The 13,550-nt window shown below is 41.6% G+C and overlaps 1 protein-coding gene across 2 annotated transcripts in view; it reads left to right on the forward strand.

The window, feature by feature from the left end:
- Nucleotides 1-13,550, forward strand: part of cdk19 (cyclin-dependent kinase 19) — a 269,271-nt gene that overhangs the window by 12,373 nt on the left and 243,348 nt on the right. For both annotated transcript variants that reach the window (XM_041187628.1, XM_041187629.1), the window contains exon 2: nucleotides 7,569-7,644. In XM_041187628.1, the coding sequence (XP_041043562.1) occupies nucleotides 7,569-7,644 (76 nt within the window). The remainder of the gene's footprint in view (nucleotides 1-7,568; nucleotides 7,645-13,550) is intronic.

The following is a 13,550-nucleotide window of genomic DNA, read 5'->3' on the forward strand; positions in this document are numbered from 1 at the left end:
GAAGCGCTATGCGCTCCCTGTGCGGGCGGGGGGAGTCCCTAAAATCGAGAGTGTGCTCTCTCGCACATGCGCATGAAAGAGTGCACTCACCTCCCTGAGGTGAAGTGCTGCCTCAGGGAGATCGCCTGTACTCTTAAAAATATTAAAAATAGAAAAAAAAATCCCTTACATGTCCCCTCATGTGACAATGTCACATGAGTTGGGACATGTTCATAATTTCCATAACAACTTTATTAAAATTTTTAAAACCCTACATGAAACCTCAACCCACCGGTGGATGAGGTTTCATGTTTTTTCTAGTTGCCGCCGGGGCTCCTGGCCTGCCCGCCAACCTTAAGATTGGACGGGCAGGTCCTTTAATTGCTTAATTTTATCCTGTCAATGGCCTCAATAGGCCATTGACAGGTCGGTGGGCCCGCAGCTGGTTTTGCTGCACCCCTGCCTTCCTGAAAATTTAACTGCGGCGGGGTGACGTCAGGAGTTCCGCCCAACGTCATCCCGTGTCATTTTACGTGTCGGCGAGCGAGCCCCGCCCCCGCTTGCCGACGGTAAAATCCTGCCCATGGTGCAGGATTCATGGAGAGTATGGACAGGATACATGGCGTAGGATTTATGGAGAATGAGGACAGATACATGGTGTAGGATTCATGGAGAGTGAGGACAGATACACGGTGTAGGATTCATGGAGAGTGAGGACAGACACATGGTGTAGGATTCATGGAGAGAGGACAGACACATGGTGTAGGATTCATGGAGAGTGGGGACAGATACATGGTGTAGGATTCATGGAGAGTGAGGACAGACACATGGTGTAGGATTCATGGAGAGAGGACAGACATGGTGTAGGATTCATGAAGAGTGAGGACAGATACATGGTGTAGGAATCATGGAGAGTGGGGACAGATACATGGTGTAGGATTCATGTAGAGTGAGGACAGATACATGGTGTAGGATTCATGGAGAGTGAGGACAGATACATGGTGTAGGATTCATGGGGAGTGAGGACAGATACATGGTGTAAGATTCATGGAGCGTGAGGACAGATACTTGGTGTAGGATTCATGGAGAATGAGGACAGATACATGGTGTAGGATTCACGATCAGATCACCTTTGATGAAAGACATTACTACACTTGCTGTTGGGATCAACAAGCACCTCATGAAGTTGCGTTTTCCACTCGATCGAAGATGCCAAGTTTTGACACCTGAAGAGCAAAGTTCAGAGAGAGCTGCGTATGATGCAAGACAGATAGTGGGAAAGGAAAGCTGAAGAATTACAACAATATGCAGACTCCCACAACTCGTAAGTTCTATCAAACCTGTATATGGACTTTCGAGGACTTTGGAGGCTCCACATCATTGCTCTTGGCTGATGGGTCATCCTTGATCAAAAGTCAGGCAGAAATAAGAGACAACTGAGCAGAGCACTTCAGTAGCCTGCTGAACATACCATCTACCATCAACCAGATCCTTCAATGATCAGTCCTTGACAAGATTGATTTGCTCCCTTTTGATGAGATTAAAAGAGTAATTAAGTAGATGAACTCAGGCAAGACTTCAGGAAAAGATGGAATCCTAGCAGAAATTTTCAAAGTGGCAGGCCCTGACACGACAGAGGCATTCCATGATATCCTCATGTGCATTTGGAATGAATAAAAGATGCCATGATTGATGCTCCCTACAAAAACAAAGGCAGCAAAGCAGAGTGTGTCAACTACAGAGGCATCTCACTTCTGTTCATAGCAGGAAAGATCTTTGCTCACATCATTGTGACCGAAACAAATTTACCTGAGGTTCAGTGTGGCTTTCGACCAGGTCACAGCACAATGGACATGTTCATTGTGTGACAAATCCAAGAAAAATGCCTTGAGAGAAAGTGGCCCTTTACTTCATTTTTGTTGACCTTGTATAGGCCTTTGACACTGTCAATGGGGAGGCCTTCTGACAATCCTGGAACAGCATGGTTGCCCAAAACATTTGTCAAGATCATACAGCTGTTCCACGACGGAATGACGGGCCAAGTGCTTTTAAATGGTGAATCATCAGTTCCCTTTGAGATCTCGAACGGATTGAAGCAGGGCTGCGTTCTAGCACCAGTCCTCTTTAAACTGTGTTATGGCACAGCTGATGGTAAATGCTGAGCTGCTCAAATCCCAAAGGGAAACTTGAAACAATTGCCACAATTGTTTTGCATATTTATTCCTAGATGCATGCCTTGAAATCAGTAGTAATAAGTCCACCGAGTTTTAGAGGGTTTTTACAAAACCAAATTAAACATTTATTAATAAAATAATTTTAAACACTTACATAGGTCTACAAATTACTGCTATGATAACTCCTAACTCCCCTGATTAATCTAACTCCCAGTTACACCTCCGTTAAGGCAACAGTAAAACACCTGGATTTAAACAGATCCAGGCAAAGCACAAATCCTGAACAGTCAAATTCAAAGTGAGTTTTTCTCAGCTTTGGTTCCTTGAAGACAGCAGCTTGAGGCTTAGATGCTGGAGGCTTTTCACACTTGTGTTAAGTCTTAAAATGCTTGCCCTTACACACAGCCTTCTCTACTTTATACATATTTTCCCCTTTCAATGCAAATTCCCATTGTTTCATCATGTCTTTGGACTTTATCTTTCTAATAATAAAAATCTATCATAGTACTATTTTACCAGTAATCTTTGGGAAAAATAAACACACAGTTTCTTAACTGCTTCTGGCTAGGTGTAATGTTTGACACCCTCTTTTGAATTCAGGCTACTCTGGTTTATTTACAAATGCAAGTGTTCCCTTTACACCTCACATTCTAAAGCTTCACCCAAGTTTACCTGTTTAGCATTTCAAACCTAGCTTCTCTTCTTACATCAAAGCCTTCAGATCTGCTGTCTTTAATCAATTAAGTCCTACATACACCAACGCAGACCCATAGACACAGACCCCACTATTACTCTACTTCACAATAGATTCCAATAATATTATGAAAATTATTATATCTTCCTGAGATCCCCCTCCTTATTAAAAAGTGAACTGTCATAATTTAAAAAGATGGCTTCATTTTCTGAACCCATCTTATACCTCCCATACTTATTACACAATTACATTACCAGATGCATGCATTAACATAAGCATATGTATACAAATCCATGGTATCAACAGAAATAATTCCAGTCCAGTGTCCAGGTTTTAAATGTCCAATTTTCTCTTTAAGCTTCAAACTCTTGACAATGCACCTGCAATCAGTTTTTTTTGTCCAGCCGCATTTATAACCTGTAGATTAAATGGTTGCAGTAATAAACTCCATCTGAATAGTACTTTTGTCTCTAAATTTGTCCAGAAACTTTAAAGGATTGTGGTCTGTATAGACAATTGTTTCTGACGAATTGTTTGCAACGTAGATTTCAAAATGCTGCAATGCTAACACCAGACCCAAAGTTTCCTTTTCAATCATTGAATGTCTTCTCTGTTGTACATTCCACTTCCATGAAAAATACCCTATTGGTTTCTCAATTCCAGTTTCCATAACAGTATGGCCCCAGTGCCTATATCGCATGCACTTAAATTGCTTGGCATAATTGGGTACTGCCAAAATTGATGTTGTAGTTAATACAGTTTTCAGACTGTCAAATGCCTTCTGACACTCCTGTGTCCATTGAAACTTCATGTTTTTTTTTAAATAGTTCAGTCAGTGGAGCAACCACACTGCTAAAATTTGGTACAAATTTTTGATAAAACCCATTCATGCCCAGAATTCTCAAAACTTCTAATTTTGTTGTAGGCCTGGGGAAACCCACGTTGGCCATGACTTTCACATCTCTCAGAGCCACCTTACCATGTCCAATGGTATGATAATATGACCAAGATATATAATGTGCACTTTTGCAAATTCATTTTTAGCCAAATTCAACACTAAACTAGCTTCTTGTAATGACAAAACAATTCTTCCAGATGCTGAAATGTTCCTCCCACATCTGACCGAAAACTGCCAAGTTGTCAATATAAACAGCACAATTGCTCAGACCTGCAATTACTTTGTCCATCTTTGAAATGTTGCAGGTGCATTTTTCATACCAAACGGATATAGTCCATCTGGTGTCACAAAAGCCGATATCTCTTTTGCTCCCTCCGACAACGGTACTTGCCAATATCCTCTTAGCAAGTCAATCTTTGTGATAAATTTTGATTGTCCCACTTTCTTAATGCAATGTCCCAACCTTGGTATAGGATAAGAATCCATTTTTGTCACTGCGTTCACCTTTTGATAGTCCACATGCAGTCTTTGTGTTCCTTCTGGTTTTGGTACCAGCACAGTAGGCGAACTCCAGTTAGTGCAACTAGACTCAATGATATCATTTTGAAGTGTGAATTCAATTTCATTCTGTACTTGTGATAACTTTGCTGGATTTAATCTAAAAGGATGTTGCCCTATCAAACATGAAACTCCTACACATACGTCATGTATAGCTAAATTTGTCCTCCCCAACTTATTTCCACAAATAGCTTTGTGTGACTACAGTAGCTTCCCCAAATCACTTTGACACTTTCAAGTATTCCCTCGTTATCCAGTTTGATTTGATTAGAGGAAAATCAATTTCAGAATAGTGCATTTCCACCTCTTTCTCATTATCTACCACCATTAACACCTCCTATTGGTCTTCTTCCCTGTAAAAGTACTTTTTAAGAATATTTACATGACACACCCTCTGCTTCTTTCTTCTGTCTGGAATATTTACTAAATAATTTACTTCACTCAGTTTCTTTTCAATCCTGTAAGGTCCACTAAACCTTGCCTTTAACGAGTCACCCAGTGTTGGTAACAGAACTAGCAATTTTTCCTCAGCAACAAAACTATGAGCTGTAGCCTTCCTGTCTGTCTTTGCTTTCATCACTCGCTGTGATATCTTTAAATGTTCCCCAGCCAACTCAGATGCCCCATCCAATCTTTCTCTGAAGTTTGATACATAATCCAGGAGAGTAGTTTCTGAATTTTGACCCACCAATTTCTCATGAATCAATTTCAGTGGTCCCCTTACCTTGGTTTCCTTGCCTGTGATATCATCTGCCCCTACTTTTACTTCTGCACCGTATCTTCCCAGCTCCCCATCACTGAAACTCTGATTCACACCTTCATTTCTCTGATGTTCTCCTTTTTTAAATTCATTCACGGGATGTGGGGTTGGTTGGGTAAGCCAGCATTTATTGCGCATCCCTAATTGCCCTTGAGAAGGTGGTCGTGAGCTGTGTTCTTGAACCACTGCGGTCCCGTGGTATAGGTACACCCACAGTGCTGTTAGGAAGGGAGTTTCACGATTTTGATCCAGTGACAGTGAAGGAACGGCGATATATTTCCAAGTCAGGGTGTTGAGGGACTTGGAGGGGAACTTCCAGGTGGTGGTGTTCAATGTATCTGCTGCCCTTGCCCTTCTAGATGGTAGTGGTTGTGCGTTTGGAAGGTGCTGTCTAAGGAGACTTGGTGAGTTCCTGCAGAGCATCTTGTAGATGGTGTACATTGCTGCCACTGTGCATCAGTGGTGGAGGGAGTGAATATTTATGATGGAATACCAATCAAGCAGGCTGCTTTGCCCTGGATGGTGTCAAGCTTTTTGAGTGTTGTTGGAGCTGCAGCCACCCAGGCAAGTGGAGAGTATTCCATCACACTCCTGACTTGTGCCTTGTAGATAGTGGACAGGCTTTGGGGAGTCAGGAGGTGAGTTACTCATCCCTGGATTCCTAGCCTCTGACCGGCTTTTGTAGCCACAGTATTTATATGGCTAGTTCAGTTCAATTTCTGGTCAAAGGTAACCCTCAGGATGTTGATAGTGGGGATTCAGCAATGGTCATGCCATTGAATGTCAAGGGGTGATGGTTAGATTCTGTCTTGCCGGGCACTTGCGAATGTTACTTGTCGCTTGTCAGCCCAAGCCTGGATATTGTCCAGATCTAGCTGCATTTGAACATGGACTGTTTCAGTATCTGAGGAGTCGCGAATGGTGCTAAGCGTTATGCAACAATCAGCGAACATCCCCACTTCTGACCTTATGATGGAAGGACGGTCATTGATGATTGGTGGGGTACCACAGGGATCAGTGCTTGGGCCCCAGCTATTCACAAAATACATCATTGATTTGGATGAGGGAACCAAATGTAATATTTCCAAGTTTATTGATGACACAAAATTAGATGGGAATGTGAGTGGTGAGGAGGGTGTTAAGAGGCTTCAAGGCGATTTACACAAGTTGAGTGAGTGGGCAAATACACGACAGATGTCGTATAACATGGATAAGTGTGAAGTCATTCAATTTGATAGGAAAAACAAAATGGCAGAGTATTATTTAAATGTGATAGATTGGGAAATATTGATGTACAAAGGGACCTGGGTGTCCTTGTACACCAATCACTGAAAGCAAGCATGCAGATGCAGCAAGCAGTTAAGAAGGCAAATGGTATGTTGGACCAAAACAAAAACATGCTGGAAAAACTCAGCAGGTCTGACAGCATTTGTGGAGAGAAAGGTAGAGTTAACGATAGAGGTCGCATTAAGGCTTACTGAATGGTGTCCAATACCCTACACCAATTCCCACCATTTAGGGGCTCAATGTAAATGCCCCAATGAAAGCTAAACAAAATGTAATTTTGCAAGAGTCTCTTCAATGTAAGTCTATAGTTCCTGAATGTGTCAAATGCCAGAGTTCCAAAACACAGATCTTGCTTAATATAATTGCTTCTGTGCTCCTAACACCTCAACGAACTCCTTTACTTCTATATAAAAACAAAAAAACTGCGGATGCTGGAAATCCAAAACAAAAAGTTCAGTTCTGTGGAAGGGTCATGAGGACTCGAAACGTCAACTCTTTTCTTCTCCGCCGATGCTGCCAGACCTGCTGAGTTTTTCCAGGTAATTCTCTTTTTGTTCCTTTACTTCTATCTCTAGGATGCAAACTAAGTCCTAGCCGTTTGTTTCCACTATCAACATTGGGCTGCCTAGTCTAAAAGATTATATTTCTTTCTTCCTTTTTAAACAGAGTTGTTGCATTGGTAACTTTCTAGTCCTTTGGCATAACATTCCCATCCAAGGGTATTTGAAAGATTGTGACCAGAAACTATGCTAGTTTCAGATTTCAATTAGCATTCTAGGATACGTAGTGTTAGGGTGGGTATCTTTTCTAATTTGAGTTGCCTGGCTTTTTTAGGCTAACCTCCTTTATTTGTATTTTCCTTTATAATTGCTTCATTTATTTCTTTAGTACTTTTTCATTTCTATGACCATTGTGAACAGTAAGGTAAAGTTGTAATTTGTAGCTCTGACATTGTTTCATTCTCCCCAAGATTGCTTTTTTTTATTTGTAGTGGACCCTTTCCTTTACCTATTCCAGCTTTTTCATTTTTTTTATTTCAGGTTTTCAGCTTGAAGGTTTTATTTTATCTTCATAATTACTAAGCTTCAATTTAATTTTTGAGCTCTCATATTTGTTTGGGACTACTGTTTATTTAGCTATGATTTTCAGAAAAGATGATGTTCTCCTTCCCTTGCCATTTTGTTTAGACTATTTTGAATTTTCTATTTTCTCTGGCAGGAATGATGAGAAAGAGTATGCTCTTAAACAGATTGAAGGCACTGGTATCTCCATGTCTGCGTGCAGAGAGATCGCGGTAAGTGTACGAGATTGACATACAGTTTGTATATCTGAGATTTTTAATTAATGTAAATCTTTTTCTTATGACTTATGACAGAAATTATTTTTATGCAAGGATAGTGCAACGTGCAATATAGTCTGGGCAATTCCTTCAGTGTTAATCTACATTTGCAAAATTAATGCTGACATTAAACAGTAGCAAATTGTATGCAATAGCTGGGTTCTATAAAAGAAAACTACCTGTACTTGTACTTTCAGTATATAAAATTATTCATCTGGTTAATTCCCATGAACCAACATTACTACCTTTCATTGTAGGTGTTTTGAAGTGGGGAAAAAAAATTCTTCAATAAATTGACAGTATGGTTTTCCTGGTTTACTACTTTTGTATTGCCCTGAATATTTGTGATGATCTCTGTAACATGAGAATTTTTATAAGATGTGAAGAAATGTATTAAACTTCAGTATTGTTCAAACAAATTTACATCTTTCTTTCTTCATCATCATGTACCTGCACATACTTAGGGCTGAATCTCCGGCCCATGTTGATGTCAGAAAATGAGGTGGACAGGATCAGAAAACTATAAGGCCGCAGGCGTGCTGGCTTCTCGATGCTATTCCCGTCATCAGCCATTTTGGCCGACGCAGGTTTGCGGCGCTGGTAGGCCACCTGTTCCCACGAGGAGGGGAGCAATTAAGAGTCTTGCTGAGCAGGGATTAAGGAGCCAACTAGGTTATTTTCAGTCGGCGTCCAGTTTGCTGATGCGACTGGGCGGGGCTGGGGATGGTGGGGGCAGCGCAGATCAACTGCCTAAAGTCAGGCATGCAGTAGCAGGCTGGGTGACTGACAGTAGTCCTGGCAGGCCTACAGGACTCTCTGCCTGCCTGGCTACTGGCAAAGGCCACCCTGTAGAGAGGCTCTTCCCCACGTCCCACACCCCACCATCCATCACAGTGGTGGCTTGGCGACTGTTTTGTATTTTTTAATTAAGATTTTCACAAAGTGGCTGAGAGAGCACCTTCTTGTTGAAGCACTCTAGGTATCCACAAGGCAGTGGAGTTATTCGTCCATAGCTGGGAGTTTGCATCATATGTACCCCCAGCTATGGATGAAGGCTAAGAGAGTAAATCCTGACAAAAATTCTTGACCGTAGTCCAAGGGGGAATGGCAGGATTGTCGTATGAGGAGAGATTGGGTTGAGTAGACCTGTATTCACTGGGGTTTTGAAGAATAAGAGGGGATCTCATTGAAACATATAAAATTCTGACAGGGATGGACAGACTGGATGCAAAGGTGATGTTTTCTCTGGCTGGTGGGTCTAGAACAAGGCATCACAGTCTCAGGATATGGGGTAGGCCTTTTAGGTCTAAGTTGAGGAGAAACCTCTTCATTCAGCGGGTGGTGAACCTGTGGAATTCTCTATCAGTGGAAGGCTGTGGAGGCCAAGCCCCTGATTATATTTTAAGAAGGAAATAGATAGATTTCTGGACTCTAAAGCATCAAGGGGTATGGGGAGAGCGTGGGAGTATGGCATTGAGATAGAGGATCAGGCATGATCATATTGAATGGCGGAGCAGGCTCAAAGGGCCAAATGCCCTACTCCTCCTATTTTCTATGTTTCTATGTCCAAATATGTCCTCTTTCCAGCAACTCCTGCAACCAAGCTGGTGCCAAAATTAGTGTTTTGCATTCCTTTGTTCTCAACTGGGGAGGTGCAGAGGGGGACTCTGACATTTGGGTAGCCAAGGGTCTCCATAAATTTTGGCCAGTCTTGCGCCCTTGAGAGGACACTCCAGTTTTGTTGCAGAGTGATAACACATGCTGGTGGGCCTGGACGCTGCATGTTCCTCTGCAGCTTTAGCCTGGTGCTTTGAGGAACCCAGTTTCCACATGACACCCTGAGGAGGACTTGCTGTTGGAGAGGCTGTGTACTGACAGGGAGAGACTTACACATTTGGCTCTCTTTCACATTGCGGCTGTGGTGTAGGCTGAAAATGAGAAGATAACTAGCACACAAAAGTGGAAAGCATGTTACCACTCTTCACTCAGATGTTAGAGGCTTCATACTGACGTGTTGGACTGTTCTTGCTTTCAAAGTTACCCCATATAAAGTCGAGAGGCATATACTTTCCTATTTTTGATTTTGTGTATGATGAGAAGGAAAAGAAAGGCCATAACTGCTTTAATTATGGCTTCCTGGAGGGTTTTGCAATCCCTAATTTTCCTTTAATAGACGTGTGCAAGTTTTCTATATTCTCTGAATGCCTTGATTTGTTGTCAATAAACACTAATGCATGCTGGGAGTTGTAGTCTGCAATGCAGTGAGGCCTTCAGTTGAAAGTGAGAGCTCTGGAAAATTCCCATTACCTCTAAACTGAAGCCTCACGAAGGCACAGGGCTCCAGTGAGAAAAAAGGATTTTGTTTGTTTGAAATTACTTTTGTTAGTAAGGCAAGTCTATAAATTTTCTTGTATATTTTGTACTTCTATAATCTTTGCTCAAACTTAATTTGCAGTAATAGGATCCAAGGTTAATGGAGACCCAAGAAAAGTTTTGAAAATCCATCTTGAGCAGTTTATATAGTTTACTTTTTTTCAGTTATAAGTACCATTTTTAATCTGTAGTGTTTTTAACATTGTGATTGTGTGTTTTCATTACTGCCTGCTACATCCTCATTGATAAGTTCCCTACCTATTCGAAAGTGATTTGTTACTGTTTTATGAATGTGATTTTTATTCGTGGTAAGCTGGGTCCCACAAAGCCGAATACAACTCAGCTGGTAAGCCTTCTCTTCCAGGAGTTTTACTCTTCTTGAAGGACTCAAGGGTCTTAGTCAGTTCATCCAGAGTTAGCAGTTTGTCCAGGCTCTCCTGTATACTGTCATCTAAAACCTCAACGATAGAGGATAAGAAGGACTAGGATGCTGTACTGTCTGTGGGCTTCATGTCATACAAACTGGATAAAAGGATTTGCTGATCCTCAAAATGTCAGATTGCAATGACTTTACTGAACCATCTTCTTCCTTCAGGCTGCTGATCACCGAGCTCTCTCTGTGTACCTTCTGGAAGAAGAAATGTGAGTACGTCTCATCCTGCTCCATAGAGTGGATTCTGGACTGGAAGATGATCTTGGAGGTCTCCGAGGCAAAGAGCGAGGCTTGCTGGCTCTTCACCTCTTGGAGTTCCTCCTTGACATTGACCCCCATTGACTGCAGCTGGAGCAGATTCTGCATGCTTTTCTGGAGTTGGACATTTCCCCTCTGTTCCTTTCTACCCTTTTGAACACATTTGAGGATGAAAAATTTCTTGATGTTCTCCTTGTTCACTTCCCATCAGTGGACTCAAAGAGGGGCTTCACAGTTCTCCAACCTTTGTAGTCCCTTTTGAGTTCCTCAATGTTCTTTGGGGTCAGCAGCTTCACGTTCAGCTTCCATGTGTCCCTGCCAACATGCTGGTCTTCCTGTAAGTGACAGTCAGCCAGTAGGAAGCAGTGGTCAGAGAAGAACCAAGATATATCCCAGTGAGGAAGAAGGATTCTAGGAAGGGGATAAACCAACCATTGTTAACCAAGGAAGTTAAGGATAATGTCAAATTGAAAGAAAAAACATACAACGTGACAAAGATTAGTGGTAAGCCAGAGGATTGAGAAAGTTTTAAAAACCAACAAAAGATAACCAAAAAAAAACAAAGGGAGAAAATAAACTTTGAGGGTAAAGTAGCAAGTAATATAAAGACGGATAGTAAGAGCTTCTTTAAATATATGAAAAGGAAGAGAGAGGCCAAAGTGAACATAGGCCCCTTAGAGAATGAGTCTGGAAAAATAATGATGGGGAACCAGGAAATGGCAGAGGAGTTGATTAAATACTTTGCATCAGTCTTCATGGTACAAGATACTAATAGCATTCCAAAAATACTAAGTAATCAAGGGACAAATTCGAGTGGTGGGGGGGGGGGGGGTGACGGTGGAAGGAAATAAATACAATAACTATCACCAGAGAAAAAGTTATAGGGAAACTAATGGGGCTAAAGGACGATAAGTCCCCTGGACCTGAGGCTAGCATCAGGCTATTAAAGGAAGTAGCTACAGAGATAGTGGATGCACTGGTAGTGATCTTCCAAGAATCCTTAGATTCTGGAAAAGTCCTGGAGGATTGGAAAACTGCCAATGTAACACCCTTATTCTAAAAGGGAGGGAGACAAAAAAGACAGGTAACTATAGGCCTGTTAGCTTAACATCTGTCATTGGGAAAATGTTAGAGTCTATTATAAAGTATGTAAAAGCAGAGCATTTAGAAATGCATAATCTAATCAAGCAGAGTCAGCATGGCTTCATGAAGGGGAAATCATGCCTAACAAATTTATTAAAATTCTTTGAGGAGGTAACAAGCAGGATAGATAAGGGGGAACCAGTAGTGGTAATATATTTGGATTTCCAAAAGGCGTTTGATAAGGTATCGCACATAAGGCAACTTAATAAGGTAAGAGGCCATGGTGTTGGGGGTCGTATATTAGCATGGATAGAGGATTGGCTAACTAATAGCAGACAGAGAGTTGGGATATGGGGGGCATTTTCAGGACAGCAACCTGTAACTAGTGGAGTGCCACAGGGATCAGTGCTGGGTCCTCAATTATTTATAATATATATTAATGACTTAGATTAGGGAAGTGAATGTACTATCGCCAAGTTTGAGGATGACACAAAAATAGGTGGGAAGACAAGCGGTGAGGATGACGCAAAGAGTCTACAGAAGGATATAGACAGGTTAAGTGAGTGGGCAGAAACTTTTCAGATGGAATATAATGTGGGAAAATTTCAGGTTATACACTTTGGCAGGAAGAATAGAGGAGCTGAATATTATTTAAATGGAAAAAAACTGCAGAAAGCTGCAGCACAGAGGGATTTGGGGGTCCTCGTGCATGACTCCCAAAAAGCTGGCATACAAGTTCAGCAGGTAAGGGGGAAGGCAGATAATATGTTGACCTTTATTTCAAAGGAAATGGAGTATAAAAATTGGGAAGTTTTGCTAAAATTATACAAAGCACTAATTAGACCACACCTAGAATACTGTGAACAGTTTTGGTCCCCTTATCTAAGGAAAGATATACTGGCATTGGGGGCAGTCCAGAGAAGGCTCACTAGGTTGATCCCAGGTATGGAGGGATTTTCTTATGAGGAGTAGGTTGGGCCTGTGCTCATTGGAGTTTATAAGAATGGGAGGCGACCTTATTGAAACGTTCTTGGGGGGCTTGACAGGATAGATGCTAATAGGTTGTTTCCCCTTGTGGGAGAATCTAGGACCAGAAGGCATAATCTCGGAGTAAAATGAGGAGGAATTTCTTCTCTCAGAGGGTAGTGAATCTTTGGAATTCTTTAGCGCACAGGGCTGTAGAGGCTGGGTGATTGAGTATATTCAAGGGTGAGCGAGACAGATTTTTAATCAGTAAGGGAATCAAGGGTTATGGGGAAAAGGCAGGAAAGTGGAGTTGAGGAATATCAGATCAGCAATGATCTCATTTCTGCTTCTACGTCTTATGTTCTTATGGAATAATGCTTTGTTTTATAAGGACACCAATGTTACACAATTTAAATGGGTAATATTAGTCTGAAGGGATGGAGTGGATGTTTTGTTTTTGGTTTTGCAAGTGCAGGCTGGTTGATTAGGGTCTGTACTCTGCCTATTATGTACAACCAAAGGAACAAGCTGTTTCATTCAACTAGGATGTACAGCCTACATACTTGGCATTGCACTGGCACTAAAATTCATGCTTGATTTTGCTGAATAGTGTGGTAGGCAGAATGTCGTTTTGGACTGACGGCAGCATCCTGTTTGTGGAAAATACCATTTATGTAGCGACTGGCTGAAATGGCTTCCTTAACCTGTTGGTTCAAATTTTTGAGATAATTTGCTTTTCCAGCGTAAT

Source organism: Carcharodon carcharias, chromosome 5 (genome assembly GCF_017639515.1).
Source record: "Carcharodon carcharias isolate sCarCar2 chromosome 5, sCarCar2.pri, whole genome shotgun sequence".
NCBI lineage: Eukaryota > Metazoa > Chordata > Chondrichthyes > Lamniformes > Lamnidae > Carcharodon > Carcharodon carcharias.